Source organism: Ranitomeya variabilis, chromosome 1 (assembly GCF_051348905.1).
Source record: "Ranitomeya variabilis isolate aRanVar5 chromosome 1, aRanVar5.hap1, whole genome shotgun sequence".
NCBI classification, from domain to species: domain Eukaryota; kingdom Metazoa; phylum Chordata; class Amphibia; order Anura; family Dendrobatidae; genus Ranitomeya; species Ranitomeya variabilis.
The window spans coordinates 1145425803-1145453486 of NC_135232.1; the positions used below are offsets into that span (position 1 = coordinate 1145425803).

At 49.1% G+C, this 27684-nt stretch overlaps 1 protein-coding gene across 1 annotated transcript; it reads right to left on the reverse strand.

The window, feature by feature from the left end:
- Positions 1 to 24097: 24097 nt before the first annotated feature.
- Positions 24098 to 25822, reverse strand: LOC143800955 (homeobox protein not2-like). The gene is given in 4 exon segments (XM_077281221.1): positions 24098 to 24223; positions 25025 to 25215; positions 25491 to 25530; positions 25532 to 25822. Coding segments are annotated over 4 exon segments (648 nt in total).
- Positions 25823 to 27684: the final 1862 nt, after the last annotated feature.

The following is a 27684-nucleotide window of genomic DNA, read 5'->3' on the forward strand; positions in this document are numbered from 1 at the left end:
CTGCATGGCCAGGAAGTGCAGCTGACCCCTTTGGTGGCTGCACGGGAGCCCCTCAATGAACCGCTCCTTCAGGAGTTTATCTTCATCTTGCATGCTGCCGGGGTCACTCTGCTTGATGGCCCGCAGCGCCTCCTGGAGGTTAAGGGCATAGTCCCGTAAGCTATCCTGCGGCCTCTGCTTGCACCCATAGAAAGTCAACTTAATTTCTGTAGCGGTGCGGGTGTCAAAGGTGGCTTTAAGCTTTGCAAAGACCTGCTGTGTAGTTCCCTTATCCGCGGCGGGCCAGGACTTCACTTCCCTCAGAGCCGCCCCAAAGAGTTGGCCTGTTATCATATGAACTTTCTGAGGCTCTGTCAAGGGATAGAACTCAAGCAGGCTGCAGATCCCCTCTTTAAAGTCAGTTAATGTATGTGATTCTCCAGAGTATCGCGGGAGCCAGGCTGCTCCAGGTAGGTACGGCATGGAGAAGGGCATGATGGCTGTTGTAGCCGCAGCAGCCTCCGGCTGGCGGATAGGGGCAGTGAGCTCTGCGGCAACCTGCTGTGGTACAAGGCCCGCGGCTGCGTCTACTGCGGGGGCCAAAGATGCCTCCGGGTCTACGGCTGCGACCGCCGCCTCTGCTCCCCCAGACATGGCTGCTCCTTCCCCCTGCTAACCTGCTGGAAGTTGGTGTTCCTCTTCCGGGATCGTCGCTTTACCGCGTCTTCTGGTTCCGCGCTCTTCTTGGACCAGCCCAAAAAGCTATGGCTCCTCCCTTCGTGCTCTGCGATGGTGGATTTTGGCGGCAAATAGCAACAGTCTTTGCAATAAATCACGGCTCAAGCACAATAAATCAGTTCCAAGGCACACATGACCTGATTCTTCAGGCTTGAGTAGATCCTGTTCGTGACGCTAAGTTTGGAGCGCCCCAGATGCAGGGCCGCGGGGTACTCTGTACTGGGCTCCTCTGTCTCAGTTCTGGGGTTGTCACGGTGGCTAGACCCGGTCCGTGACCCTGCTAAGGGGCGTCCAGTGAAAGGTGTAGGTGATTCGTGGTGCAAGTCACGATGAATAACGAGGACACAGGGTTGGTCTCTTTACCTCTTTACTGAAGGCTTTGGGATCCGCTATCCAGAGTGCTGTTAACAGGGCTGGCTGAGACCGGCCAGTCCGACGGCACATCCAGAGTTCCCTTTGCAGGTGGAAATCAGTGTCTACCTTCTAGCGCCTGTGTGTTGTAGTACCTCCCTGCTGAGCACCACGGGATAGTCCTCACAACTGTCGTGTATGTTTCTGTTTCTCTCTTTCTCTCTTCGTCCCCTAGATGATATGGCTAGGACGCACCCGTATGACGGGGTAGGCCTGGAGCTATTTTATAGGGACCCTAGGGACGCCCCTCTCCCACAGTTTGCCTCCGTTGTCTTCGTTAGGTGTAATGGTGAGACAGCCAACCTATAGTTAACTGCCCAGCCGTAGTTTAAAGTAATGCGTGGAGTCTCTTACTTTCTCGGCGTTCCGGCCACCGGCTACGCGCCTCAGAAGGATGTTGCTATTCTTGAGGCACGACTCCTTCTGATATTATCTCCTTTTTGCAGTATTCCCGTTTCTCACTCTTCACAATACACCTCGCTTCTTGTCCTTTCTTAAGAGTCTGCCAGGATCCCACCCCTGACAGGTCCTCTCTCGAGCTCTTCCCAGCTACTTTCTCCCCCCACTTCCTGTCCAACCCCCAGTTTTACCAAAGTGTGAGGAGTGGCCTACTAGATAGAACCACTCCCCCTGGTGGCCAGAGTGTGAAGTGTAATGTGTGTCTGTGATACCTGGTCAGGTGAACTCCTTTAGTGCCATCAGACATACCATCACTCCCCTTAGCGGCGGAGCGACAGTACTGCAACGACCAGGACTCTGGGGCGCTGCACTTGCTTGGTCTAAGGACAGCAAATACCCCTTCCAGTGACCTGCCCTGCTCCACTGCCTCCCGGACACCGAGCACAGCACTAAACATACTGCGGCCTTGAACAGAGAAGGCTGAACCTTCGAAAGGAGCCGGGATGCAAACTTCACCAACTAATTGATCAGCACCCTTGTCAGAACCTTTCGATCCATATCAAGAAGCTCTATGGGATGCCAATTCTCAATACGGGACGAGTCTTTACACTTCGACAGGATAATCAGGGCTGACCTCATTGATCTGGGAAGAGTGCCCAAAGAAAGACACTCGTTAAAAACCAAAAGGGGGACCAAAGAGTCTTTAAATGTCTTGTAAAACTCGGATGTTAAGCCATCCGGACCTGGTGACTTTTTGGGCCGGAGCCCATCAATCACCAGTCTCATTTCCTCTTCCCTGATTGCCTCCACCAAAACGTGGAGAGGGGTCATCACCTGGCTCAGGGATGGTTTCAGCCAGGAAAGCAATCATGTCATCCTGATCAGGATCCCTCGGCCCCAAGAGATGCGAGTAAAGGATCTGACCACCTCCAGGATCCCTGATCTGGATCTGTTCAGGGACCCCATACTATCGATCAGTCCTGTTACCACCTTAATTCACTGACATCCTTCAGTTCCTGTAAGGGGCAGGTGAGCAGTACTTCCCGAAATCCCTCTCTAAAACCAAGGATGTGTGCCTATCATACTGGCACCCCTTGAGCAAGGTCTTCACCCTGGAGATTTCCTCAGTCCGCTCCAGCTGAGACAAGCTGTTTGAGTTTCCTCCCCAGATCCCGATACATGCTGTACCTGTTCAGACTTCTGAGGCTCAAGAGCTGATGGAAGAACCCTACAACCCTTTTGAAGATCTCCCACCACTCAGACTTATTGCTACAAAGACCCAAGAGAGGTACCTGGCTCTGAAGAAATTCCTCAAAGGACTGTCTTACTTCTGCTTCTTCCAGAAAGGATGAATTCAGCTTCCATAGGCCTCTCCCCATTTAGGGAGTCTCTGCAACATTCAAAGTAAAGAAAACGGTGATCGGAGAACTTCACCTCAACAGCGGACACTGCAGGAGAGACAGCTTCCTCCTTTAAAAAAAAAAAAACCTATTTATCCTAGACCTACTGCTAACCCTATGAAACCCCCGTGACCTGGGGAGTGCCGGATGTGGACATCCACCAGGCGAGCTTTGCTTAGTATACTGTTCGAGGCTACACAATCATAAGCCAGCTGGGCTCCAGAACCTCCCCTATCACGAGATCTGGTTATAGTATTAAAATCCCCACCGAAGACCACCTGCAGGCTTGTAAAAATATAGGGCTTGATCTTCAGAAAGATATTTACGGTCCCACTTAGATTGTGGGCCATCGATATTAATGAGCCAAAGCTCTTGTCCCCTCACAAAGACGTCAAGGACCAAACATCTCCCAATTTCTACCTCAAATCACCCGTCTGCATTCCCCTGAAGCAGCCTTAAAAAGGACCGCTACCCCGCTATGCAGCTCGGCCGCAAGAGACCAGTATGAGGGCCCACAGCTCCATGCCCTTTTGCTTTGTAAATAGACCCCAGGTCCGTTAATCTGGTCTCCTGCAAAAATAAAATGTCAGCCTCAACTCGGGTGAAAAAAATCAAAGCCCGTAAATCAAGCCATATCTGACTTTTATGCTAGCGACATTGATCGACACCAGAGCCAATGGGGAAGGTTCTGCCATCATTGGTTGAGTTAGACGGCCTGCTTTTTAACCATACCTAATGACTTCCTTTCCCCCTCTGAGGAACCTGACCCACCCCTCCTCTATAGAGACACCTGAGGTGTCCATGCCCACAGCACTGGACAATATCTTCAGTACTAGATTTCTTGCCCCTGCACCCTGAAGTAGTACCCCCCCCCCTGAGAAAAATGAGACCCCCGGAGGATGGACCTCTACCATCAGACACTCCACTCACACTCACCACCATAGACACACCGCCAGACACATACATACCCACACCCTCACCATCCACATCATCAGCCACCCCACTCACCACACTCTCTCATGCACACTGAGGTCAATGTTTTGCTCTTGGGAGAACTTTTTATTTCCAGACTTATTAACTGAATTTTTAATCTTACTATTGCTGCTACTGCCATGTACTGGTGGCTTCTTCCCTGCTGGGGGGTTCTGTGCACTCGGTGCCACCGTCCCTTTAAGGATCACACTGCTGGGTTTAAGCCGCGCACCCTGATTCAAGGGCACAGCACTCACAGCCTGCACAGAGCATATTTTTCCCTTCTCTTCCTGGTCTACTGTCACAGGCAGGGAGGAAGCCAGGAGCAGTCCTGCCTCCAGCTCCATCCTGCCCTGCCACTAGATCCCTGAATGCCCACACCGCCTGGGCCCCTGCCACGGGTATGCCCCCAGACACAGGGGTCCCTGACAGGCAAGCACCCTCTGTTATCAGCCACGGCCTCCGCTCCCACACTGGCCGCAGCTATGCATAGCTTCCAACTATCCCTCATACTGCGGGACTGTCCCGATTTTGAGGCTGTGTCCCACACAGGACTCTACTTCTCCTGCACTGCCAGCAGGAGAAGCAACCGACATGCCCCCTTGTATTAATCCATGCCCCTCTGTATCTTCCGCGGCAGTGGTTCAGGGAGGGAGAGAGGACATTCTGAGGTACGTGTGCTTACAGTACAAGGCATTATAACCAGGAGTAGTGGCAGCAGTTAGAACAATCTAGTGCAGCCTGTTAGTCATATATACCGTGTGTATACTACAGACCAAAAGTTTGGACACACCTTCTCATTTAAAGATTTTTCTGTATTTTCAGGACTATGAAAATTGTAAATTCACACTGAAGGCATCAAAACTATATGAATTGACACATGTGGAATTATATACTTAAAGTTTGAAACAACTGAAATTGTCTTATATTCTAGGTTCTTCAAACTAGCCACCTTTTGCTTTGACTGCATAATCTGTGAGGCAGCAGTGTGGATGGCGACAGGTGGAGAAATCTTTGCCTACATTGTAAGCAGAGCTGCTGGGACAGGACACATCTACAGCCCTGACTGTACACTGGCATCACCATGTGTGGCCATTATACAGTATGGAGCATCACTTGGGGCCATTATACAGTATGGAGCATCATGTGTGGCCATTATACAGTATTGAGCATCATGTGTGGCCATTATACAGTATTGAGCATCATTTGTGGCCATTATACGGTATGGAGCACTCTGTGGCCATTATACGGTATGGAGCACTCTGTGGCCATTATACAGTATGGAACACTGTGGCCATTAAACGGTATGGAGCAATACAGTATTGAGCATCATGTGGGGCCATTATACAGTGTGGAGCAATGTGTGGGCATATTTATTCTATTTAGCATTGTTTATGAAACAGTGTGATCAGTAGTGCTAAATGGGTGTAGTTGGGGTGTGGATACAGGTGTGACTAGCTCCGACATGGGTGTGGTCAGGGCGTGGCCTAAAATTTGTCGCAGCACACTGTGCGTGCCTCTACCTTTGTCTCTCTTTGCCTTCATCAAAAGTTGGGAGGCACAGCTACGGTTCCTGCTGGGGAAGCCACACCCCTTGCCACCGGCCTCACAACAATGCCATCCGAAGCCGCACCCATGTTGGCGGCGTATGCCAGGGAGGCCACGACCCCCAGACCATCCCGGAGCTTGGTCCACTCCCAGGGCCCCCAACCCAATGGCACCAGCCCCCAAGAGTGCAGCACCCCTCACCACCACACCTTGGGCCACAAAAAGACCAGCCACAGCAGGGCCAGGGTGGCATTAGATTTTTTTTTGCAATTTTTTTAGAGATATTAAAACCAGATAATGTGCTCACCGGAGCAAGTTATGCTGGCAAACATAAGATGGTAATAGGGATGGATGCCAGCAGAAAAACCATTAAAAACTTGGCCCAGAAAAGAAGAGAACTCACATGAAAAGGGTTTTGAAAAGTGGTAAAAGCTAAAAAAGGAAGTCAGTCATGAGAAGCAACAGCAAATTTTGGCCAACTAGGGGAAATCGTATTTTTAAAAGCCAATGTTTTACTATTAGGCAGTGTTACAACTGTGGGTATTAATCCCTTCCCAGGCTACACACATCGGCCCCTAGTCACTGGCTTTCCCTCTGGCACAGAAAATTGCCAATTTTTTTTAAATTTTTCTTTCTTTTAATTAAACAGATATTGCATTTAAGTCCAGGGTCACACTTGCAAGAAACTCTCACAAGTCTTGCACCTCAATACCCAGCACTTTGACCAGAGTGTTCAGCTACATAGAAATACATGCAGCCACACACTCTGGTCCCAAGGGCCTGTGGCAGTGCCAGGTGTTAAAATACGAGACTCGTCCGAGTTTCTCGCATGTGATCCTGGCCTAACTCTTTATGTACTACTTTATTATGTTTGTTACTAAACATCGGGCTTTGTATTATCTATCGATTATCTATCTATAGATGTATCGATCTGTGTGTAAACATTATTATTCCAATGGAGTATGTAAAAGATTGGAGAAGGAAATTACATCACAATTCTTTTATTTTTTTTTGTATATCTTTATTTAGCTTACCAAAACCACACAAATTCGCATCAAATAACGCAGGTGACCTGACAGTGACCTCAGATGCAGATTTGGTGCAGATTTTACCTACGTCAAATCCTGCGCAAATACTGAGCCATTCCTGACCATGGAAACATACCCTTAGTCTCCTCTGAATTGACCCCCCCATAGACTGTCATTAGATGCTGTCACTCCACATGGGTTAAGTGTGTAATTGAAGCGATGGCTGGGGGGACTGCTACGGTGCAGGTGGACTACCGTACACAAGATGAGGTGCAAACAAAGGGTAGATTTATTGGAAGCTAAGGAATAAAGTGGATGAGGAAGATGCAAACGGGTATATAATGGCAAAAGATAATTACAGATTCCATATATGCCACACAAGCAAATGCAAACAATAAACAAATAATGATGCTACTCTACGTATAACCTCCATGGCCTCTACTAAGCATGCCACACGGCTCCCGTGTACTGACTATTGAAGCCTACACTAGGCCCTGACATGTGCACAAAACAGGAACACCTCTTAATGATGGTCGTTCTCGGCCATCACCGCATCAATGTCAAAGTGTAATGAAGGAACGTGCAATGCGGAAACAGCACCTATACAGGAGGCAACAAAGTTGGATAAACAAACAGAGCACACTGTTCTACATATCGGACTGGTGGAACCTCTGCATTAGACCTCTGGGATCTCCGGAGCTCTGGGCTGTCAGGCAAGGCTTGACTATCTTCCAGAGGAACACTTGCTGCAGGAGTCATCGTGGGCTCTTGTCTGGTCTCGTCCTCGCGTGGCGGTACTGGTACATCCATGGGATTACCGTCTCTGCGGCTGAGGACCCCCTACTGTCAGGGACGTTCCACCGATAGTCATCGATTTTTCTCAGGCATGACAGATTCAGGAAGTGGAGTAGTGCCTTTAGGCGGCAATGGCGTAGAACAGATCTCAGACCGGCTGGGCTGCAGCATATTTCTGTGAAGTACTCTAGGGGCGGTCGCCCCACTCTCAATCTGCACCTTGTAGACCGGGCCGTTAGCATACACTCGCTCAATTATTCTGTAAGGCTGTACTTTTCATCTCACTTAGTCTTCCCTTGGGGCGTTTCTCTGTGACTAATACTCGGTCTCCGGGTTGGAGCGGTAACTCTTGAGTTGGTTTACAGGTCCGTATGTTCTTTTTCTTGCAATTTGTAGTCTGCAATTTCTAGTTTGTAATCGTTGCCGATGCTCTTTCACCCATGAGGTGACAGTTCGCTCCATCTGCTCCTCTGGCTGTTCCAAATTCAGCTCAATGATCTCTTATCCAGCTCTTCCAAACAGCAGTAGACAGGGGCTGTAACCCATGGTGGAGTGGATCCGATTGTTGTAGGTCCAGACCAACTTTGGCAGGCAGTCTGGCCAACATGCCTTCTTATCATCCTCCAATGTTCTCAGCATTTGAAGTAAGGTTCAGTTGAAGCATTCACATGCTCCATTGCCTTGAGGATGGTAAGGGGTGGTCTGGGACCGCTAGATGCCATACATACGATACAGTTCTTCCATCACCTTGCCTTGGAAACATGCACCTTGGTTGTAGTGGATGTTCTTTGGGCACCTATACCCAGGATGAAGTCTAGACAGATGGCTCGCGCTGCCAATTCTGCAGTCTGATCTCTAGTTGGGGTGACTACTGCGAACTTAGAGAAATGATCGGTCATCACCAAAACGTACTGTAGCCCCTGGGCCAAGTGTCCCACAAGGAGATAGTCAATCATCAAGACTTCTAGCGGCTCCTTAGTTTGTATGGTATGGATGGGTGCCCTCTGTTCAGTACTCTTAATGAGGTCACATACTCGACATTGCCAGCAAACCTCTTCCACCAAAGACTCCAACCAGGGGCAATAAACAGATCGCTGTAACCATTGGTAGGTCTTTGTGGGCTTCTTTAGCTACTTCTTGAGCAATTCTTCCTGGGATGACCACCTGCCACCTTACGTCCATATATTTTGGCTGTTGTCTCTTACGATATAGCACTGACTCTCGCACTTCCAGTCTATCCCACTGGTGTAACACTCTTCATTTCAGAGTCCAGATCATCTCTCGTTTGCCAGGCTTCCGCTTCTGAGTTACCCACCATTTCATCTGTCTAAGCCCTTCGTCTTCATACTGAACATGTCCCCATTCCTCATTGGTTCTCCCCAGAGACCGGGCTGTTGTGAATTTGTTCTTGGGCTCCCTCTGGTGGCCTTTAGCGATATGGCTTCTTGGCTGGGTTCAGCTGTTTGATTTCCTGCTAAGCGGGGCCTATTTAATTCAGCTGGACCTTCACTTGTTGCCTGCTGTCGGTGTATTCAGACCTGATTCAGAGCTCTCCTGAATATTCCTTGTGACCAGTCTCCTGCTAGGAGAAGCTAAGTTTGCTTGTTCATTTTCTCATTATTTCCTTGAAAATGTTTCTCAGTATATGTTGAGTTCAGTCCAGCTTGCTTTATGTGATTTTTCACTTGCTGGTTAGTTCTGGGGTGCAGAGTGCGCCCCTCACATCGTGAGTCGGTGTGGGGGTTCTTGTATTCTCTGTGCAGCGCCCCAGAGTCCTGGTCGTTGCAGTAGCATGGTTCAGCCACTAAGGGGGGGCCATGCTGCGTTCGATGGCACGGAAGGAGTTCTCTGAGCAGGTATCACAGTCACCAATACATTTCACAGCTGGGCCTCCGGGGGGAGCTAAGGGTGCTATTCATTAGGCCACTCCCCACCATAGTGGGTAAACTGGGGGTCAGGCAGGAAGTTAGAGAGAACGCTGACGGGATTGAACGGAGCAACACCTGGTGGCAGAAGGTGTTGTGAAGGGAGAGACTGTAGGGTCTCTGCCAGGGGTGGGATCCTGGCAGAGGCTTGGCATGGAAAGAACGTAAAGGGACCGTGCCTGCTCAGCATAGCGGCGGTGCCCAAGGAAGGACTAAGAAGCGAGAGAGATTGTGCTGAGTGAGAAACGAAATCAAGCGAAAGGAGATACCAGTGAGGGTTGTGCTGAAAGAGGCAGCACCTTACTGAGGCGCACTACCGGTGGCCGGAACGCCGAGGAGGTAAAGAGTTTCAAGCCATACCTCAGACCTACGGCAGGGCAGTTAGCTTGAGGCGGACTGTCTCACGCATCACCCAGGAAGGCAAAGGGGGGTACCAACAGGAGAGGGGCGCAGATAGAGTCCCGGAAGATCTCCGAGCCTCCCCGTCATACGGGTGCGTTCCTACCATAGTATCTGGAGGGACGAGGAAGATCATTGCGAATTAAGTTGTTGTGAGGGAACACGAGAAACAGACACAACAGTTGTGGGGTACTTTCCGTAAGCACAGCAGGGAAGGACTGCAACACATAGCGCTAGAAGGAAGGCACCGATTTCCACCTGCAAGGAGAGCTCTGGAAGTGACATTGGACCGGCCGGACTTGCGCAGCCTGGTGAGCCGTATTCCGGACTGAGGACCCAGAGAGCTTCAGTAAAGAGGTAAAGAGACTGCAACCTGGTGTCCTCGTTATTTACCGCGACCTGCACCCCACAACTGCACCGCTACAACATCACTTATTGCACCGGACGTCCCCCACTGACAGACAGGGCCACGGACCGGGTCTAGCTACCGTGACAACCCCAGGACTGAGACCTAGAGGCCCGGCTCCGGGTACCCCTCGGCCCTGCGGCGGTGTGGGGGCGCTCCAACTTGGCGTCACGAACAGGATCTACTTAAGCCTGAAGAATCAGGTCATGTGTGCCTAGAGACTGTGATTTATTGTGTGTGGACTGAACTTTATTGCAAGACTGTGTGCTGTGCCAGTTGCCGCCAAAATCCGCCGCCATTGCAGCGCTGAGGAGAGCGCAGGAAGAGAAGAAGGGCGTGGAGTGGGCGTAGACAAGCTGGAGAGCGCGAAGAATAATGGCCGCCCAGTCTAAATATTTCTGTGCAGTGAGGACGTGTCCGTCAGCAGCAGAGATCCGCCTCCTGATCCTTAATGGGGGGCGGAGGCAGAGAAAACGAAACTGCTCACGCAGGAGAGAGCGGGAAAAAGACCAGGAAGCGACCCACGTGGAGGACGCTATGGCCAGCAGCTCCGAACCCGACAGCGGGGTTGAAGTGGAAGTCTCCCCTGACTACCCGGACGAGCCCAGCAGCCTGTCCTCTGCGGATAACACCAAATTCCTGAGAGCCGAGATGGAGGATTTATATACCCGGCTCCTCCAACTGAATGTGAGAATCCAGGCCCCGCATCAGGCGGTGCCGGCAGCGGGTTCCCGGACATCGGAGGAACCAGCGGGACCTGTTGCGGAAAGTGGATTCGTACCGGTGGGTGAGTCCCCCGGTCCTGCCCCACCAGCCGAGGGTGTGTTAGTGGGTCCCGTAGCAGCACCGCCTCTCCCGGGGACCCATAGACTTCAGCGCCTGTTACCATGGGAGGAAGCCACGGGCATGGAACACCGTATGCGAGCCCCTATCACCCCTACTCCCTTGCCGTGTGAGGTCAGTGCGGAGCGCACGGTGTGCCGCTGGGTGAACCCTGGATCCAATCTCATGGGGTTCCCCGGGGTGGAGACCCAGAAGGGAGAAATGGTACAGGCCCTAAGCTGGGAAGAATATCAGACCCAGCTAGAACAGCGGTGGCAAGAGGAAGAGAGAATACATCAGGCCAAACGGGAGGCCTACCATCAAAAAGATTTGGCGGTTAAGGATCGGGCCCGCAAGGACCCCACCACCCATCAGGCCCCGCGCAGGCAGGGCATTGTCACCATCTTCAAGCTCCGAGGAGGCTGGGGCTTTATCAAGGAACCGGGGCTGTATGCGGAGGTCTTTGTCAATCGCCGGGATGTGGAGTCGCACCTCCGAGAAGGTCACCCGGATCGGGACCTCTACCCGGGGGACAGCGTTACCTACACCCGGCACTTTGGAGAGAAGGGGTGGTTTGCTCTGAATGTGTACAAGCAGGAGAGGCCAGCCCCTGTAGCCAAGGTGTCACCGTGTGATCGATCTGAAGCCACTCCGGTCGCCTCCACCTGCCTGGCTGCGGAACATGGAGCCCGCAGGTTGATCACCGCCACCACAGCAGTGGCCAAGGGAGTGCCTCTTCGGGTGGTTGAGACTCCTGAGGAGCCAGCGCAGAGAGCAGTGGGAACCCAGACCTTCATCGCTGCGCACGATCTGGTCATACAACAGACCCGAACACATGGGGTGTACCTGGCAGTAGGAGTGGATCTGAACCCTGAACTGCAGGGATCCACCTGCCGGGTGGCGCCTCGTGGAAAGTTTTGAAAGTACTATCATAGGATGGAAAATGTAAATAGTTAACTGTTCATTCCTTTAACTGTTCCTGTTTGCTGCTAAACCCGTCTAGGGTTAAAGGTGACCCCTTTGTTGACCCGGGGTCACTGTTGTTTTCCTGAAGTTTATACAATTTAAAAAAAAAAAGAACTGCAGAAATCATGGACTGTGCATGATTCGAACTTCCCTTGTAAATAGTTTGCACCTTCTTAAAGGTGCTCCCTACTGGTTTTAGCCAAAGACACTTTGCGAAGATATTTGCCCTATTTGTTTGAGCCAAAGACACTTTGTGAAGATACCTTTCCTACCGGTTCTAGTTAAAGACACTTTGCGAAGATACCATGCCGGAACCTTTGCATGGGCCGGTAGGCTGAGGAGACGAGCTACCTTAGAAAGACTTGGTCTCCTCTTAAAGGGGATGTGAGAAACTGAACTTGAGAGAGATACTGTTGCAGAACAGTAATGCCATAATGATGCCTTGAAAAGAAATGTAACTGTTTTACATGCTAAGTTATATGTGTTGAATTTGTTAAAATGTGAAATTTGAATAATGTTTTGAAGACAGGAAAGATGCAGAGAGTCCGTAGGGGTAGAAGTAGAGGTCTGCATAGTTGAAAGTAAGAGAAGTAATAATGAGGGTGAGGATAGAAGGTAAACCCTGCGTCCCCATTGAAAAGTTACTTTATTGCTAAGGACAGAGAGTGAACCCGTAGGGGTTAGAGAGTGAGTCCTTAAAGGGGCCGAGTAAGCTGGCTCAGAGTTCTTCAACCGAAAGGAATGTTATGTCTATACTGTGTATAGTAGCGAAAGGCAGTAGGCCCTGGCTGAACAGGGCGGTCCTGTAGAAGAAAGGAGAGGCAGTAGGTCTGGTGCCGTAGGGACAGGCGGTCCTGCAGGTTCACAAGAAGGAGAATGTAAAGTTGAAATGCCTTATAATGTGATTATAGGAAGGCCTTTGATAGACTAAGAGTGTGAGTTTCTTAAAGGCAATGTTAAGTTATTATTTCAAAAATTGCACTAAATAGAATACCCGGTTGGGTAACAGAAGTTATTTATACTCTGTAAATTATAAGGTTAATTATGTTTGTAACGTTACAAGTGTCCTCACCTCCCATAAAGGGAAGCCTACTTAAGTATACTTATTGTTATTTGCACTCAACAAAATTGTATGTCTTTTTGCTAACCTGTATTGTTGTTTTTCTTCCCAGTCCCGGAGTACTGTGTTTAACCAGGGGGGAGTGCAGCGCCCCAGAGTCCTGGTCGTTGCAGTAGCATGGTTCAGCCACTAAGGGGGGCCATGCTGCGTTCGATGGCACGGAAGGAGTTCTCTGAGCAGGTATCACAGTCACCAATACATTTCACAGCTGGGCCTCCGGGGGGAGCTAAGGGTGCTATTCATTAGGCCACTCCCCACCATAGTGGGTAAACTGGGGGTCAGGCAGGAAGTTAGAGAGAACGCTGACGGGATTGAACGGAGCAACACCTGGTGGCAGAGGGTGTTGTGAAGGGAGAGACTGTAGGGTCTCTGCCAGGGGTGGGATCCTGGCAGAGGCTTGGCATGGAAAGAACGTAAAGGGACCGTGCCTGCTCAGCATAGCGGCGGTGCCCAAGGAAGGACTAAGAAGCGAGATAGATTGTGCTGAGTGAGAAACGAAATCAAGCGAAAGGAGATACCAGTGAGGGTTGTGCTGAAAGAGGCAGCACCTTACTGAGGCGCACTACCGGTGGCCGGAACGCCGAGGAGGTAAAGAGTTTCAAGCCATACCTCAGACCTACGGCAGGGCAGTTAGCTTGAGGCGGACTGTCTCACGCATCACCCAGGAAGGCAAAGGGGGGTACCAACAGGAGAGGGGCGCAGATAGAGTCCCGGAAGATCTCCGAGCCTCCCCGTCATACGGGTGCGTTCCTACTATAGTATCTGGAGGGACGAGGAAGATCATTGCGAATTAAGTTGTTGTGAGGGAACACGAGAAACAGACACAACAGTTGTGGGGTACTTTCCGTAAGCACAGCAGGGAAGGACTGCAACACATAGCGCTAGAAGGAAGGCACCGATTTCCACCTGCAAGGAGAGCTCTGGAAGTGCCATTGGACCGGCCGGACTTGCGCAGCCTGGTGAGCCGTATTCCGGACTGAGGACCCAGAGAGCTTCAGTAAAGAGGTAAAGAGACTGCAACCTGGTGTCCTCGTTATTTACCGCGACCTGCACCCCACAACTGCACCGCTACAACATCACTTATTGCACCGGACGTCCCCCACTGACAGACAGGGCCACGGACCGGGTCTAGCTACCGTGACAACCCCAGGACTGAGACCTAGAGGCCCGGCTCCGGGTACCCCTCGGCCCTGCGGCGGTGTGGGGGCGCTCCATCTGCGTGGTTTATTTTTGATAGTTTTGTACTGACCGCACAGACACCTATCTATTTTCTGCCTATCTAGTGTTAGCGGGCCTCATTTGCTTAACCTGTTTCATCTCTACATTTGTGTTTTCCCCTTAACTCACCGTTATTATTTGTGGGGGCTATCTAATTCTTTGGGGATATTTCTCTGAGGCAAGTGAGGTCTTTGCTTTCTCTCTAGGGGTAGTCAGTTTCTCAGGCTGTGAAGAGGCGTCTAGGTTTTCAGGTAACGCTCCACGGCTACCTTTAGTGTGTATGGATAGGATCAGGATTGCGGTCAGTATAGCTTCCACATCCCCAGAACTTGCCCTTAAATCCAGGTTATATGTGTCAGGTCAGTTTGAGATCCTACCACCGGATCATAACACCGGGCTAATGCGCAGGCCTCCTTTCTTGACTGGGCTGCAACCACTGGGGGCTTAAAGGGAACCGGTCACCACCAAAATCGAAGGTGAGCAAAGCCCACCCGCATCAGGGGCTTATCTGCAGCAAACTTCTGTCATGGCCCACACCAGGGCCAGGAGCTCTAACCGGAAGGATCTGTAATTGTGAGGGTTTCTTTTGCTGTCTCGCAGGGACCTGCTGGCATACCCGATGACTCTCTCATGTCCTGTATCTAAGCAAGTACTGAAGGCTACCATCTGTGTACAACAGGAACGGTTGATTGGAGTCTGCGTAGGCCAAAATTGGGGCTGAGGTAAGGGCATTCTTTATAGACTGGAACACCTTGTCTTTTCTCTGGGCCCAAGGGATGTACTGGGTCTTCAGTACTCCAGCAGTCCCCCTCAGCAGCTCATTGAGGACCTGCCACCTTCACGAAGTCTTTAACGAACCGGCGGTAGTACCCGTCGAGCCCCAGAAAGGCCTGGAGTTCTCACTGTTCGAGGGACTGGCCACTTCTGTATAGCAGACACTTTTTCTGGTGAGGGTAGAACTCCATCTTGTGACACTGTGGCCCAGGTGCTCGATCTCTCTGAAAAGGTGGCACTTCTTTGGCTTCACCTTAAGGTTATGAGCCTGCAGTCTTCCGAGTACCTGTCCAAGCCGGGCAAGGTGTTCTTCGAATGAGGTCAAAAACACAATGACGTCATCCAGATAGATCAGGGTAGCCTCAAAATTTAAGTTTCTCGAACACTTTTCTATCAGCCGTTGAAACGTGCCCGGAGCATTGGAGAGCCCGAAGGGCATCCGGTTAATCTTGAACAGCCCTATAGGGAGCATGAAGGCGTTTTTTTCTGTCTCTCTGCCACGGCTACTTGCCAGTTTCTGCTTGCTAGGTTCAGGGTGGAGAAGTACTTGGCTTTCCCCAACGCGATCAAGGATTCCTCGATGCGGGGATATGAGTCTAGCAGTGCAGGCATTGAGTTTCCTGTAATCTACGCAGAGCCGGATGGTCCCATCCATTTTCTTGATGAGCACCTCCGGGACTGCCCAAGGGCTCTGACTACTCTGCACCACTCCTGAATCCAGCATCTGCCTCAGTAATGTTTTCACCTCTTGATATATCTTGGGTGGGATCCCCTGGTATCATTCTCGAATTGGATGAGCTTCTCCAGTTGGTATCTCATGCATGATGGCTTCAGTACAGCCAAAATCCTCGGCATGATGTGCGAATGCGGCCTAATTTTCCCACAGCATAGCTTCTATTGCTTGCACATGCTGATGGCCCAGAGCCTTCACATCCACTTCCATTTGATCAAGGATGACCCGTCCACTCCACTCTGGGGATGGTGTCTCTTCGGTCCCTTCAGCAACTGCTAGGGTCTACCCCGCACCTTCTTTCGGTGATAGACCTCTCCTCCTGACTCACCACTTCACCCTTATGTAGGTACACCAGGGTCAGATCTGTCCCTCGTGACAGGGTGACCTCCCTGGGGCCCACATTCAAAGCTCTTATGGGGATGTGTCCTTGCTGGACCACAGCTATCGTACAAGCGATCATGACTTCTTGGTCCACTCCTCTGCCTACCACAGGCTGAACAATCACTTCCAACCCATCAAGGTTGCAATGCATCCCCACTGGAAGGTATACTATAGTTTCTCGCTTGGGAGGCCGGACTACAGGTTCTTTACCAGGAGCCCTGATGACCCCTACGGTCTGATAGGATGGCACACAATTCTGAGTCCCACAGACGCGGATCAGTCGTTGAAGGGCTTATGTGTAGTAGCCTTCTTCCAATATCCAGGTCCCCATTTGGTAAACATAATCTGATCGAGTTCACGTAGGATAGTCATTCCCAGTACTACAGGCACATCTTCTTTGATAGGCTCAGGGACTAGCAGGATCCCTTTTCTCCCCACTTCTTGCCCACAGATTCAAATATTCATCCACACAACCCCTGTGACCGGGATCGGTTGTTGGTTGGCAGCAAACAACGGATCAATGTCGTGGTTTTTTTTTTCTGGCTTGCCCAGGGTCTAGAAATGTTGCTTGAAATGTTTCTGGTATAGTCGTCACTTGTGACCCGGTATCTATTAGGCAATCCAATCCACTAGAACTTCCTCGATTTCAGCACGTAGGATGGGAGACACCAGCAATCAAGTGTTATGATATGGAGCAGCCTGTCCCCTCGCCTCCCCTGCAGAGTGCCGCACTACTGCGAGGGTTGGTAGTTTAACGGCGGCTTCCACTGGCCTTGAGTATAGTTCCGACAGTCTCTGGCAAGGTGCCCCCGTCCACCACATTCCCAGCATTGGATGCCTCCTCCTTGCCAGGGGCCACCTCGAGCCTGTCCTCGTGCCTCTGAAGCCTGACGGGAGGGTGCTTGCCCCCACTGATCCCTTATTGGTCGGGCCTAAGAATGGTTGCATGAGTACGGTGCGTCAGACTGTTGTAGTTCCCCCACTATATAACTGTTACAGATTCAATATATGCCACGCAAGCAAATGCAAACCATAAACAAATAATGATGCTTCTCTAGGTATAACCTCCCTGGTCTCTACTAAGCAGGCCACATGGCTCCTGTGTACAGACTATTGAAGCCTACACTAGGCCCTGACATGTGCACAAAACAGGAACAAACTCACGGTCATGTTAGGGACTCGGATCCAGTCCCGGGGGCCCCCAACAGTCTAGTACGGTGGTGCACATGGCTTTTGTCAGCTCTGTGGTACGTGGTCTTCTCCTTGCTTCAAGGTCCTGAAGGTTCTCCTTGAAACTGTAAATCCCTTTCTCGGTATCTTTGTGGCTTTTCAAACTCGCACAGGACAGCCACTCTTGCTGCACCCGGAAAAGTCTGTCAAATTTCACAAGTCCACTACATTACAGGCTGTGGGTCCTCTCTTGCAGCTATAAGCACAAAGTTATCTCTGCAGCAGCTCCAGCTCACACACGCTGTCCAGGCTCCACCCTCACCCTCTGCTCAGTCCAGTTCATTCACAGTCTATTGCAGGGGAGAAGCAGAACATTCCATCATGCTAAACAAGGGGGTACAGTCTTAGTGACAGTGTGTTCCTTACTGTCCATAACAGCACCACCCTCTTGCATAATGTAGAATGTAGCAATTTGGCCTCAGCGAGTATATGCTGCTTCCAAAAGGCTACTCTTCCTGATCGTGGGCGCATGGCCTTGGAGTTTAAATGAGTCCTGACCCAACACTGGTTTACAATTCTGGAGAGGGGACGAGACGGTGCCTAAGTAATAGACCGAAACTTCTTCATCCAAATGACAAGACTGGGAGGAGAATTGTACTTATGACAATTGGGTTCTTCTGGTCCTTAAAAGATACTTTGGTGTTGTTGGCATATATGCAACAGACTTGTTTGTGTGGAGGAGTTTACACTTTTCTGACAGTAGATGGCAATGTTACTGTTGTATGCTTAGTTGAATGTAATGCATATACTTGTTGTACTTTGGTTTCACTTTCTCTGGTAAAAGGTCTTTTCAGGCTTCATGTTATGCTGTATTAAGCAGCTGATGTATGTACCTCGTGTTCTGTGTAGATAAGTTGAATTACCCCATATAATCTACTCTCTCAAGTTTCTTCTGTGACCAAAGTATGCAACAGGTGTTCCACTTGGCAGATCTGGATCTGAGGGACATTCATATCCTAAGATCACTTATTGGAAATCATATATTGCTAACCGTTTGGAACATAGCTTTTATATATGACCACTCCAACCTGACACATGGCTGAACCATAGGACATGCAAGACTTTTAGATGTGGCGATTTGTAGTTTCTGCATAGTGCGTTCACATGTCTGCAGTATTTTTATGGGGGACTTTGTATATAGCTCTCCACCATCCCAGATTGAGCAGGACTATCCTGATTTGAGGGGTCAGCCCTGCTACATTAGAGGCTGTCGTAACTTCCAGTGCTCATGCAGCGCCCCCTCCACCGCCGCAGGGCCGAGGGGTACCCGGTACCGGGCCTCTGAGTCTCTGCTTCTGGGGTTGTCACGGCGGCTAGGCCCCGGTCCGTGACCCTGCCGTGGGGGGCGCACAGTAAAATGCAAGGTGTGGGTGTTGGTAGTAATAATAGCGATGTAGCGGTGCAGTTGTGGGGGTGCAGGTCGCAGTAAATAACAAGGACACCAAGTTGCAGTCTCTTTACCTCTTTACTGGAGATCTCTGAGTCCTCAGTCCAGAACACGGTTCACCAGGCTACGCAAGTCCAGCCGGTCCAATGGCACCTCCAGAGTCCTCCTCTCAGGTGGAGATCTGTGCCTTCCTTCTAGCGCTATGTGTTGTAGTCCTTCCCTGCTGTGCTCACGGAAAGTGACCCCACAACGGTTGTGTCTGTTTCTTAAGTTCCCTCACAACTCGATTTGATGTTCCTCTGTAATCCACCCCTTCCCTGTATTCAGGTTGGAATGGCACCCGTTTGTCAGGTAGGCCTGGAGTTCTTCCGGGACCCTAGAGACGCCCCTCTCCCGCAATTGCCCCCCAAGACTTCATAGGTGATATGTGGTAGACAGCCCGCCTGAGACCGACTGTCCTGCCGCTGTTTGGAGTATGGCTTGAAGCTGTATTCTAATCCACTCCCTCGGCGTTCCGGCCACCGGTATTGCGCCTCAGCAGGGTGCTGCCTCTTTCAACAAAACCCCTGCTGGTATTCTCCTTCTGCTTGATCTCGTTTCTCACTCAGCACAATCTGCCTCGCTTCTAGTCCTTTCTTGGGCACCGCCGCTAAGCTGAGCAGGCACGGTCCCGTTACGTTCTCTCAATGCCAAGCCTCTGCCAGGATGCCACCCCTGGCAGAGACCCTACAGTCTCTCCCTTCACAACACCCTCTGCCACAGGGTGTTGCTCTGTTCAATCCCGTCAGCGTTCTCTTCTAACTTCCTGCCTGACCCCCAGTTTACCAACTATGGTGGGGAGTGGCCTAATGAATAGCACCCTTAGCTCCCCCCGGAGGCCCTGCTGTGAAACATATTGGTGTCTGTGATACCTGATTGGAGGAACTCCTTCAGTGCCATCGAACGTACCATGGCTCCCCTTAGTGGCAGAGCCACAGTACTGCAACGACCAGAACTCTGGGGCGCTGCACTCACTTCTCTCCAACTTCTCTCCAACTTCTTATTCTAACTGTAGCTCCTCTTCCTTGTAGACGGGACTTGTAAGTCCTGACCCTCAAGACCCTCAAGACGCTAACCAAGTACCTTGCGCTAATATCACAGTAACTGTCCAATGTTAAAAAATAAAATGGTCGCTTCTAGTTCCTGCCAGAGCGCCCCTACAATGATGAGCTTCATCCCAGCATCCCTGTAACTACTACTGTTACTTTTCTGTTACATCAAGTCTAGGAGACTCCAGTAGTGTCTCCTCATCCCCAGTGTAGAGCTCTGTTCAGACACTGGAGATAATACACATGCAGATGAAGCCCTTGGCCGGGTGTGGACCTTCCACTTCAGAGCTGCAGAGTAAGGGTACCGTCACAGTGAAATTTCCATCGCTGCGACGGCACGATTCGTGACGTCGCAGCATCGTATGAATATCGCTCCAGCGTCGTAGACTGCGGTCACACTTTGCAATCACGGCGCTGGAGCGATGCCGAAGTCCCCGGGTAACCAGGGTAAACATCGGGTAACTAAGCGCAGGGCCGCGCTTAGTAACCCGATGTTTACCGTGGTTACCAGCGTAAACGTAAAAAAAACAAACAGTACATACTTACATTCCGGTGTCTGTCCCCGGCGTTCTGCTTCTCTCCACTGTGTAAGCGCCATAGCCGGAAAGCAGAGCGGTGACGTCAGACGTCACCGCTGTGCTCGGCGCTTTCCGGCTGGCAGGCGCTCACACAGTGGAGAGAAGCTGAGACGCCGGAGGACAGACACCGGAATGTAAGTATGTACTGTTTGTTTTTTTTACGTTTACGCTTGTAACCAGGGTAAACATCGGGTTACTAAGCGCGGCCCTGCGCTTAGTTACCCGATGTTTACCCTGGTTACAAGCGAACACATCGCTGGATCGCTCTCACACACAACGATCCAGCGATGTCAGCGGGTGATCAAGCGACGAAAGAAAGTTCCAAACGATGTGCTACGACGTACGATTCTCAGCAGGGTCCCTGATCGCTGCTGCGTGTCAGACACAGTGATATCGTAACGATATCGCTAGAACGTCACGAATCGTACCGTCGTAGCGATGGAAATTTCACTGTGTGACGGTACCCTAACAGGTTGTTTTATCCCCTGGGGCTGATGAGTGACCTGATAACAAGGGGGCTCTTATGGCTTTGTATGAACAGAAGAACCACCCTGAGGTCCAATGTACACTAGAGGCAAATCTCACATCTGCAGCTTTACTGAGTCCTTCACTCCCCAAATGTCTGGAGACCTCTATTGTGTGCTGATTGCTGCACATATGACATACCTTCCATGTTTTTTTGTTTGTAACATACCCTACCAAAACAAAACAAAGATTTAGTAAAATTCTGGGGAGGAGGGAATTGGTTGTTCAGGGTCTTTTTAAGTAGCGAGCCTTACAATAGTGTATCGGAACAAATGTTAAGAGAAGAGATTACCCACACAGATAATTTGCAAACCTGAATATAAAAGGTGGAATAAATAACAGTATAGAATATCTGGTTTATATAGCATAATGGCCTACATACAAATAGTGTCCGTGAAATCATGGTGCACTTCTGACCAGTCACTGGAAAGCAACAAAAAACTATAGAAATGTGAAATCTGCTCCAAATAAAAGAAACTCTGCTAGTTTCATACCTATTCAGTGCAGTACGATGTGGGTTCCATTTGCGGCCATACACACATCCAAACAATAGTGAAGTTCTTGCCACACACTAGTAAGGACGTCTGGTGTAACAGAGTGAATAACATCTGTGATTTTGTTTTAAGTGATTAATGTCGTTGATACGTACAATGTACACGTTGCTTCACAACCCCAAAAGTAAAAGTCTAAGTGTCAGATCTGGGGATCGTGATGGCCAGGGGAATGTTCTATCCAGAAATACGTGAAGTGGTGGTGTAATGTGGAGGAGCGCCATCCTGTTGAATGATGACACCTTCTGGAAATTGTGGCACTGCATACAATTCCAATGTGTAAAGATGCGTGTTTGCCGTCACACACTGCTCTGTGAAAAAATAATGTACATGCATCAGGCCACACCATACGTTCACTTTAGGGGTTACGCTCGAACTCAACGTAGGCATGAGGATGTTCAGCAGCCCATATTCGGACATTACGGCAATGAACATGTCCATAGATATGGAAGGTCGCCTCATCGCTAAACACAATCTTCTGCAAAAATCTTGCATCATTGTCGATCTCATGAAGCATATCTGTAGTAAACGCGCATCGTTTGGGTCTATCCGCCGTTTGATAGCGTGTAACAGCCGCTATTTGTATCCCATAAAACAGACGTTTCTTTAACACCTTATGAACTGTAGTCTTGCTTAGGTGTAATTGTCGAGCACTCGCACACACAGATTTTTGTAGGTCTCCCTTTAGGTAGCTATCCCGTATAGCCTCTACATACTTGTCACTGACTGGCCTACCAGAATGGGGTTTCTCCACCAAACTGCCGGTTTCTTTCAACTGCTTATCCCACCGAGTAATGTTATTCCTATATGGTGGTGCTTTGTTATAAACGCGCCGATATTCACATAGCACTATGGTAACGGATTCGAATTTAGCAAGCCACAGAACACACTGAACTTTCCTCTGCACCATCCACATCTCGACTGGCATGGAAAACCACACAGCTGGAATAAGCTTGTGGTTGCATGATGTCACAGGCCTGGCAGTGTATTGATCAGAGTTCAGTTTCAGGGGTTAATCTGACTGGGGGCTCAGCAACAGTTTAAACGAGTTTGCGGTGTTTGGTTCTTTATCTCTCCTCAACAGGTCTGATATGATTGGGCCAGAGAAAAGGCGCCAAAATGTAAACTATAAATAGATCCTGTAAATGATCAAAAGTGCACCATGACTTTATGGACATAATGTATAAATTACACTGGTCCTTCACAAGCCACCACTTGCCTCTACATTAATTGAATGAATCAAAATTTGAAATATTTGATGTGGTATCAAGCTCCACACACAACTGATTATGGCATAACTAGCTGCTGCCTTGTCCCTAAAAGCTTTGATCTCCGCCCCAGACTGTTAGCTGTGCATCAATATCAACACAATGACTTTTCATCTCCAGCAGTTGCAATTCAACCATGTAAATCTGCTTATCTCTATCAATATTACATTGGTCATTCTCTGCCAGTTGTCTGTAAGATACAAACTCTCTGCAAATTGGTGACACAACACTGGCAGTGGAAATGTGGGGAATCTGTCTTACACATGAACTCTTCATAAACACATCAGTTTAGTTAGAATAATCATATGGAGGGAGAAAAGTGTACACAAGTACCCGGGGAAACTACATTTTTGTATCTTTTATTAAACTATCAAATGCATAAAGGGAAATGTTAAGAAGTGGGAAACCACAGGGTAGTGCCACAGTACTGAATACAGAGATAAAGGCACTAGCAATGCATGCAGTTTTAATAGGTAAATATCAGTATAAAACATCTGATTTATATAAAATGGTCAACATACAAATATAAATTACAGTGGTCCTTCACAGACTACCATAGGGGCTGAGATTTCATAGGACAGGGGACGGGCTGAACAGTCTCTCCAGGGAATCAGAAGGTGAGGGAGGGGGTATTATACAGCCAGAGCCAAGTACCCCAGTGCTGACAGTATTAGTAAAATGGGAAGAAATCCACAAAAGTACTTTACTCTACTGCGAATAGGAGAATAGTGCATGATGCATTGAGACAACGCAAGTCTAAAAGGCATAACAGTAACCGTTACTAGAAAGGACCACAGTAAGATGAGGGACAAATCGTATATACTGCGCCTTAATTTTCTTCCAATGACTCAGGAAGTTCTTAGTTAATTAACCGTACCCCTGTCCTAAAATTATACATCAAGCAATGAAGGTATAAAGCCAACCTTTCATTTATGGAAGATTGCAAAAAGAATATGAAAACCTCCATGTCCTACAAAATTGGGCACAAATGTCATTTAAAATCTGAGATTTCTACTACAAGATGACGTTCATCATACCACTCTTGCTTGGATTCTTCCTAGTTGGGTGACAAGTAGAGCTAGGCTTTTCTAGAAATTACACTTCTGTGCATAAGTGACACGTTCATTGGTCTCATTGTCCTGTTCATGATGCCTTTTTGGCAAGACTGCATCATCCTTAGGTTGTCTGCAGACTCCTCCACATTTGGAGAAAAGCCCGATGGCCGTATACCTCGGATGGGGTTTGCAACCCTTGGGCTAGCCATAAGCTCTCCGGACTGAAGCATGGAAGCTGCATAGAAATTCATGCTGCTACACAGGGGTTGGGAGAGCCGCCGGCCAGTCTGTGCACTTTATTGTGACCTTTATCAAAGTCATGTGACCGGGTGACTCTTCCCTAATTGTCAAGGGAAAAGGTGATGGAGATCTACTGACCTACATCCACCTCATCCTCTCCTTCAATCTCTGGTGTCTGAAGCTGGTGGTTCTTTGGGAAGGACTCCAAACTGGGAGAGCTTGGCATTCTTCTGTTCCAGACTTTGTTTCCTCCACTTAATCCTTCTATTCTGGAACCAGACCTTCACCTAATGAAGAAAGGGGAACACATTGTTGAGAACTTGGATCTAAAGAAAATGTGAGACACTCTATATAATATGGGTCGCTGTTACAGCACTGTGACCCATATGTTACAAAGCAAATATGTTCAGCTAAAATAAAAATGCATTGCCAAACTAAAAGGGCACAAGTTGAGAACAATAGTTGCGCTACTCTCCGGCCTCTCCCCTCTGTCAATCCCTTCACTGGCTCCCCATTGCCCAGAGACTCCAGTACAAAACCCTAACCATGACGTACAAAGCCATCCACAACCTGTCTCCTCCTTACATCTGTGACCTCATCTCCCGGTACTTTCCTACACGCACCCTCCGATCCTCACAAGATCTCCTTCTCTACTCCCCTCTTATCTCCTCTTCCCACAATCGTATACAAGATTTCTCTTGCGTATCACCCCTACTCTGGAACCCTCTACCACAACACATCAGACTCTCGCCCACCATCGAAACCTTCAAAAAGAATCTGAAGACCCACCTCTTCCGACAAGCCTACAACCTGCAGTAACCACCGATCGACCAAACCGCTGCATGACCAGCTCTACCCTCACCTACTGTATTCTCACCCATCCCTTGTAGATTGTGAGCCTTCGCGGGCACGGTCCTCTCTCCTACTGTACCAGTTATGACTTGTATTGTTCAAGATTATTGTACTTGTTTTTATTATGTACACCCCTCCTCACTTGTAAAGCGCCATGGAATAAATGGCGCTATAACCATTATTAATAATAATAATAATAATAATAATAATAACAGAGTACATGTGCCAGTTCTTACCTGGGTTTCTGTGAGGCCAAGTGTGGCAGCGAGGTCCACTCGTTCTGTCCCAACCATGTACTGCTGCTTCGGGAAGTCTTTCTCCAACTTTTCCAGCTGTTCTGGAGTGAAGACCGTCCTAATCCTCTTCAGTTTGGAGGGTCCCGTCTTGCAGGGCAGACATTCTTTGGGACAGTTGAAGGACATATATCCTGGAAGAAGCAGAAGGTGGCGCTGTTACCACAGGCAAGAAAAAAGGAAGGAGAGATCCTAGGACTGGAGCACACAGAGCTACAACTTCTACAAGTGAAATCCAAGATGATTGTTCTGATGTGAGAAATACAAGATTCAGCAATTCTTATCCTGAAGAATAAAAAGCCACATCTCTCCTGATCTAACCAACTTTTTGTAAAGATATATTATATATTATTTGCACCAAAACTAACTATATAGAATTAATATAACAAGATGAGGAATGTGGACTCGCCTCTGTGGCTGCACAGGGGGTACGGACATCGGCACCCTCCAATGAGGTCTATAGTGCTGCTGGGGCTGGGCATGGCCATGGAAGGCTGCAGGTTGGCAGAGAAATATTGGAGGGTAGGACATGGCCCCATAGGAGTAGCCATGAGGTGCAGGGGGCATCTGCCATCCAGGTTCCTCCACAATGACTTGGGGAGCCGGTCTGTTTTCTCTGGATAGTATTGAGTCAATATCAAAGGCTTTCTTGAGACTCTTCTGGTCCTGAATGGCCGCTGGCAGAGCAGGAGCCTGAGCCAAGTGATGGCCAAGCCCTGGGAAGATGGGAGTAGGCTGCATGATGGCAGGGAGAAGTATCCTCAGGTGAAGTACCAGGAGCAGGTGATCTCTGCTGCAGAATGTAGGGTCCTGAGCTCTGAGCCCCCTTATATCTAGAGCTGCACTCTGTGAAATGCAAATACACTATCTGAGCACTTGCAATGGGGGTTATTGTGATGCCTGATTCAGATGAAACCCTTGACAGATGAGCATATTGCCTCTTCAGAGAACTCTATAGCGCCACCTATTTTAAGTAGCGATCCTACAAGTCACAATCAACTCTTTAATGAGTCTTGCAATATGACTTGGGATAAAAGCCAAATCAGTATCTCAATGAGGCAGATGTAGTCACTGGAGAGCCTCTGTCCTGTAATCCGGTGGTATCTGTGTAAGAGCCGTCGGCCGCAGTTTTCTGCACCTCTGAAAAGGACACAGCTGATTAGAGGACAGACAGTCCAGAATAACTAGATCTGAATTGTTTCACTCAGTGATTTTATATGTAAACCCTGATGTAAATGCTCAGCGTAGAGCGCCAGAGAAATGTGATCCCAAACGTCATGTAAAATGTTCCCCAAAAAAAGCAAATCTCGCCTCTACTCAGGTCTGTCATCTATTAACGGAAATATAAGGGCTTCCACCTTACTGGTTGTACAAAAGCTCTGGAAAAGCACTCTGGCTCTGTATGGTACACAGGGCAGTGGTCATGGGCGAGGGGCTGCTGTGTTCACATGAGTAAATGGTGTCCTGTTTCCCTTGTGCTGTTGGGTGTATTTACTAGCGGTTTTGCTGCAGGCCATTGCTGACTCCTTGATTACTGAAACACAAACAGGTGATACTCTGTTCTCTACATACACTTTACCTTTACTGAGCAATCCAAGTTTAATTGTTGAATCCAATATATGGTCTTAGTGATGGCTCCTCCAGCTTGGGCTATCCTTTCCTCTCTGGCCCCTGGGCGGCTCTTTCTGGCTTCACGGCTCCCGCAGGTGGTCACTATTTTTGGAGGGCCAGCAGACGGCTATGGTTTGCCTAGCCATATATTGCTACTGCAGTATAAGTTATCCATCTGAGGTGGGCACATTTTTATTCTTTCTTTCTAGTAGAACTATAAATATTTTTGGACGACCAGCAGGTGTCTTGTGGACCAATGAGACAGAGCTTTTTTTTTGGCAAAGCGCATGATTCTACTGTTCACTCTAAATGGCATGAGGCCTACAAATAAAACAGTAGTTAGTCAAATGGTGACATTTTGGTGTTTCGCTGGCACTGGGTGCCTTGACTGTGTGAGGCATCACAAAATGTGAAGATTCCTAAGTGATTTTGGGTCGCAATGTAGTATCCAGTGTTAGAAAGCTGGGCTTGCATTCTAGGTCATGGGTCTTAAAGCAGGACAATGACCCCAAACATACATTATGAAGCCCCCAGAACTGAATGGGAGAGGAAGCACTGGAGAGTTCATCGGCAACAGGCTACATGGCAAACTGCACACCACTGCTCAGTTGTTAATTAAGGTATAACAGACCACATTGATCTGTTGCTCTCGCCTCTGAAGTTACAACTAGGCATGGTCAATGTGTGACAATGACCGAAACCTGGTGGCAGCTCTGAAGCTTGGCAACTTTGCACATTTACCATGCTTGGCCCATGTGCTCCACTTGGTGGTTCAGCATTCTCAAAACCTACCCAGATTTACATGAGCTACTTGTGAAAGTACACCACATGTGTGCCCATCTCTAAGTCTGCTACAGCTGTCACCAGCCTAGCAGTGCTGCAGCAGCGTTTGCAACTTCCAGCTCACCAACTGGGGTGGTCGCCACACATTGTAACTCAACGCCTGCTGGCCCTCCAAGTTTCAATCTTTACAGTATTAATATGAAAAATAA